Here is a 4587-nt window from a genome sequence, read left to right on the forward strand (position 1 = left end):
GCTTGAACTTCATTTTGTTGATGTCCATAAGTTGGGTTGAACTTATTGTTAAAAGTTCAAAATTGTAAATATAGAGTTACAACTTCATCTGATTGTTCATATATTAGTTTGAACATGTGTTTGAAATTATTGTTGAAAAATATAGATTTTACTAAACCCGAAAAACAACAGAATCAACACTACAAAATCCTAAATATGGATGAGCTGGCACTATATATCCATGTCCTAAAAAGAAGAAGTTCTAAAATGACTAGATATATAGACCTACAAATCAATAAGAAGAAACTTAATGCGAAATGAGCAACTAGTAAATTTTAGAACGTTATCAAGACTTGCATCTATATGTGAAATGTGACGCAACCTAAAAAAGACAAATAGTAAATTTGAATTAGTAAAATTGAAGTCTAAATACTAAAATTAGTCTTGTTTAAACTTTAAACTAATCTCGATGACATGATTTTTAAGAAAATGAACATCCTAAATTAAAGTATGACTATTCTTTGAAGCATAGTGTATTAATTCCCAAAATCACACGACACAATGTTTGAATTTTCTTCACACATGCCAAACAAATTAAAATTCCACAAAGTTTTAAATTTTTTCTTTTCTTTTCGTGAATTCCACAATGTGTGCTTTATAAATACACTACTAAACTCACATTCATAATCATAACAAAAATATTTCTTTTTTCTCAACTAGACCTAAAACAAAATGGGGTTGTTCAACATTCCATTATTACTCGTTTGTCTCATCGTATTGGCCATATTTCACTCTTGTCACGCCCAAAATTCACCTCAAGACTATCTTGCGGTTCACAACAACGCCCGTGCCCAAGTCGGAGTCGGGCCTATGTCGTGGGATGCAGGCTTGGCATCTCGAGCACAAAACTATGCCAACTCAAGAACTGGTGATTGCAACTTGATTCATTCAGGTGCAGGGGAGAACCTTGCCAAGGGCGGTGGCGATTACACGGGGAGGCGTGCCGTGGAGTTGTGGGTGTCTGAGAAGCCTAACTATAACCATGCTACCAACCAATGCGCTGGAGGCGAGTGCAGACACTATACTCAAGTGGTCTGGCGCAACTCAGTTCGACTAGGTTGTGGTCGGGCTCGTTGCAACAATGGGTGGTGGTTCATTTCTTGCAACTATGATCCTGTAGGCAACTGGGTCGGACAACGTCCTTACTAAACTTTGTTACTTATGGCATGTTATTCCCATATTAAGCTTGACAAGTGGATCAGGTCGATCTCTGTCTAAGATGTTAAGGGATTAAATGCACGTCTATAATTATTATTACCTTTGATGTTGCTTGTATAAATAATTCCACGTACCATATGTTCATGGTATAGTGGACATAAGTTGATAATTAAGTATTGCACCTTCTTGTTTCCATAAAACATGAATACTTATATAATTTTTTCCTATTCTACTTTTTTAAAATAAGATTAAATTGCGATATTGTGGTACTTGACTGGAAGAAAAAAATAAGTGACTGGGTAAAAACTTGACAGAGTACGAGGGTCAAAGTACAAAGTTTTGATGTAAAGTTGGACGTAAATTCTGTTGTTTTGGATACACAATCTGTATGTTTATACACAAACTTCAACACAAGTTCAAGACTTTTTTAAGAACACTTATGAAATTTTTCAACACCTTCAAAACAAGTTCAATACGAACTATCAAAGAAGTGTGTTCTATTTAAAGAAACAAGAGAAGTAGAAATAAAGTCAAGTCCTCCGAATTCACAGACTATCCTTAAGGAATTAATTCTCCTCAAGTACCCGAGGTTGCAGAATTTTTCCTCCCAGGATAAAATAGTTTCATAATCAGAATGTAGCGGTACCTCAAACTTTCTGATTTTCTTCGAACTCACTCAACAAGAGATGATCACACAGAGTTTTTAGAAGTAAGAGAAATGTTATTGCTATGCAGAAATTTTCGTTCTCAACCTGTGGAAAAAATGCAGGTGTATCATTTCGGAATAATCATGTCTGTCCATTCGAAACAGTATGTCTTTTTCGAACAGTCACAACCATCCAAAAAGTCATCTCTTTTCTCGAAAAAATGTGTCTTTTACTCGAAGAGTTGTGTCCCTTTTCGAGCAACTTTCAGCGTTTCTGCATGCTTCTACATGCACGTTAATGGAGGAAAAAATATTGCATTTTTTCTATTGGATTTTCGGACTAGTTTTCCCAAGTTTCAATTAAGCTTTGTCTAAAAATTTAATTTCATCGATTATTTTTCAAATCCAAATCCAAATTCAAATTCGTCTGAGCGACGATGACGATGCCGCGAGGCACCTCTTGGTTCTTGTCTCACCATCCATGTGGAGTTGTATTTATTAATAAGAACACATGAAAGTTTCATTCTCCCACCAATAATGTGGGAGAATTAGTAGACTTTCCTTATTGTGAGCACACTTTCTTTTTAGGTGTGTTTTCACTTTCCCTCCACTAATTCCCTCCATTTTCCATTTACACTTTCAACTTGAACCCAACAATCCCCCACATGAATGGAGAATGGCTACTCTTTGTAAAAATTTTATTGACAAGTATGTAATCAGCAAGCAAAGACTTATTGCATCTGGATAAATGGGTTTTTCTTTGAACCTTCCGTTATGAACATGCATCGGATGTACTCGGTCAATCGGTAGATTTGATATCTTTGAACCGTTGAGCTTTAATGTACACCCAGACAACACATGTCACACAACCAGACTTTTACCGTTTATGGTTCTCACGTTTTTGTTCTTTTCATCCATGAACACGTCATGATTTCATGAGAGCTTAGAGAATAGGCCTTTACTAAAATTCTCCTTGAAACGGCTTTCACTTCATCCTCACATAGGTGATTTCTAAACGTTCAATCCTATATATTAAACTATTTGGTCAAATCTGTCAAATTTAGATAATCATTAAAAGGCATCACACTTTAAGTCTTATCCTTGTTTACTAAACATTGTCTACATCATGAGAATGGATTGGGTACACTGACAATGTTGAACCTATCAGACACAACGTTGTTTGATCTCCTTGAACCTGGCTCTTGAGATCTCCAGTCTGCTAGGTAGAGTTACTGCCATGCTGACTTGTCCTAGGCCGTAAACCTATTTCCTTGGATGTTCTCTCAACTCCCTCTATAGATAGGCCTTTTGTAAGTAGATACGACACATTAACATCTGAATTGATGTTATCCTTGTTACAGGGGAGTATGTATCAAAATAATCAAGGCATTCTTCCTGTTTAAAGTCTTTTACTACAAGTCTTGCCTTTTATTTGTCAATAGTACCACCCGCTTGTATTTTTATTTTGATGATCCAGTTAGAACTTAAAGGTTTATTTTCTAGAGGAAGATCAACCAAATCCCATGTATGGTTGCTCAAGATTGATTCAATCTTACTATTGACTGCCTCTTTTCAAAAGAATGAGTCTGAAGACGACATCGCTTCTTTAAATGTTTGAGGCTCATTTTCTAAGAGAAATATTATAAAATCCGATCCAAATGAAGTTGATTATTTGACGTGTACTACGTCTTAAATTTTCATCATTATGTATATCCTCACTTGGTTCATCTCGAGGTCGTTTAGACCTTCCACTAGACTGTTCATGTCTAGTTTTATACGGATAAATATGTTCAAAGAACTCGACATTATCTGATTCAATTACCATATTTTATTGATATCTGAATGTTCGGATTTATGAACCAAAAACCGTCATACTTTACTGCTTTTAGCATATCCTTTGAACACGCAGTCCACTGTCTTAGGTCCTAACTTCACCCTTTTAGGAGTAGGAACTTGAACCTTCGCTGGACACCCCCACACTTTAAAATATTTCAAGTTGAGTTTCCTCCCTTTCATTTTTCATATGAAATTGATTGTTTCCTACTATAAGCACTCTATTGAGTATTCAGTTAGCTGTAAGGATAGCTTTTCCCTACAAGTTTTGCGATAAACATGAACTTATAAGTAAGACATTCATCATTTCCTTAAAAGTTAGGTTTTTGGTTTACGCAATTCCATTAGACTGGGGTGAATATGGGGCTATAGTTTGATGGATAATTTCATTCTCTACACATATTTCTGCAAAGGGAGATTCATATTCTTTGCCCCTATTACTTCTTATAGTTTTGATCTTTTTCTCTAACTGATTTTCAACTTCTTTTTTGTATTGCCTAAACGCATCTATTGCTTCATCCTTACTATTTTGCAAATAAACATAACAATATCCAGTGCAGTCGTCAATAAAAGTTATAAAATACTTTTTTTCACCATGAGATGATGTTGACTTCATATCACAAATGTCAGTGTGTATTGAGTCTAAGAAATTAGAATTCCTTTCAACGGATTTATACGGATGTTTTGCATACTTTGATTCCACAAACGTTTGAAATTTTGATTTATTGCACTCAAAGTTTGACAACATCAATAAGTTAATCAATTTTCGCAAAGTTTTGTATTGGCATGTCTTAATTGTTCATGCCACAAATCATTAGACTCAAAAAAGTAAGAAGAAACAGAACTTTTATTGATTTCAACAGTCATTACATTAATCTTAAATTAGCCCTCAGTGAGGTAGCCTTTTCCTA

General features: G+C 35.0%; 1 protein-coding gene across 1 annotated transcript; it reads left to right on the forward strand.

Moving 5' to 3' along the window:
- The first annotated feature begins 654 nt into the window (after positions 1–654).
- Positions 655–1422, forward strand: LOC107842907 (pathogenesis-related leaf protein 6). The gene has a single exon (XM_016686956.2). It carries the CDS (start codon positions 712–714, stop codon positions 1186–1188), a length of 477 nt encoding a protein of 158 aa, XP_016542442.1. The 5' UTR covers positions 655–711; the 3' UTR covers positions 1189–1422.
- The last annotated feature ends 3165 nt before the right edge of the window (positions 1423–4587 follow it).

Source organism: Capsicum annuum, chromosome 9 (assembly GCF_002878395.1).
Source record: "Capsicum annuum cultivar UCD-10X-F1 chromosome 9, UCD10Xv1.1, whole genome shotgun sequence".
NCBI classification, from domain to species: Eukaryota; Viridiplantae; Streptophyta; class Magnoliopsida; order Solanales; family Solanaceae; genus Capsicum; species Capsicum annuum.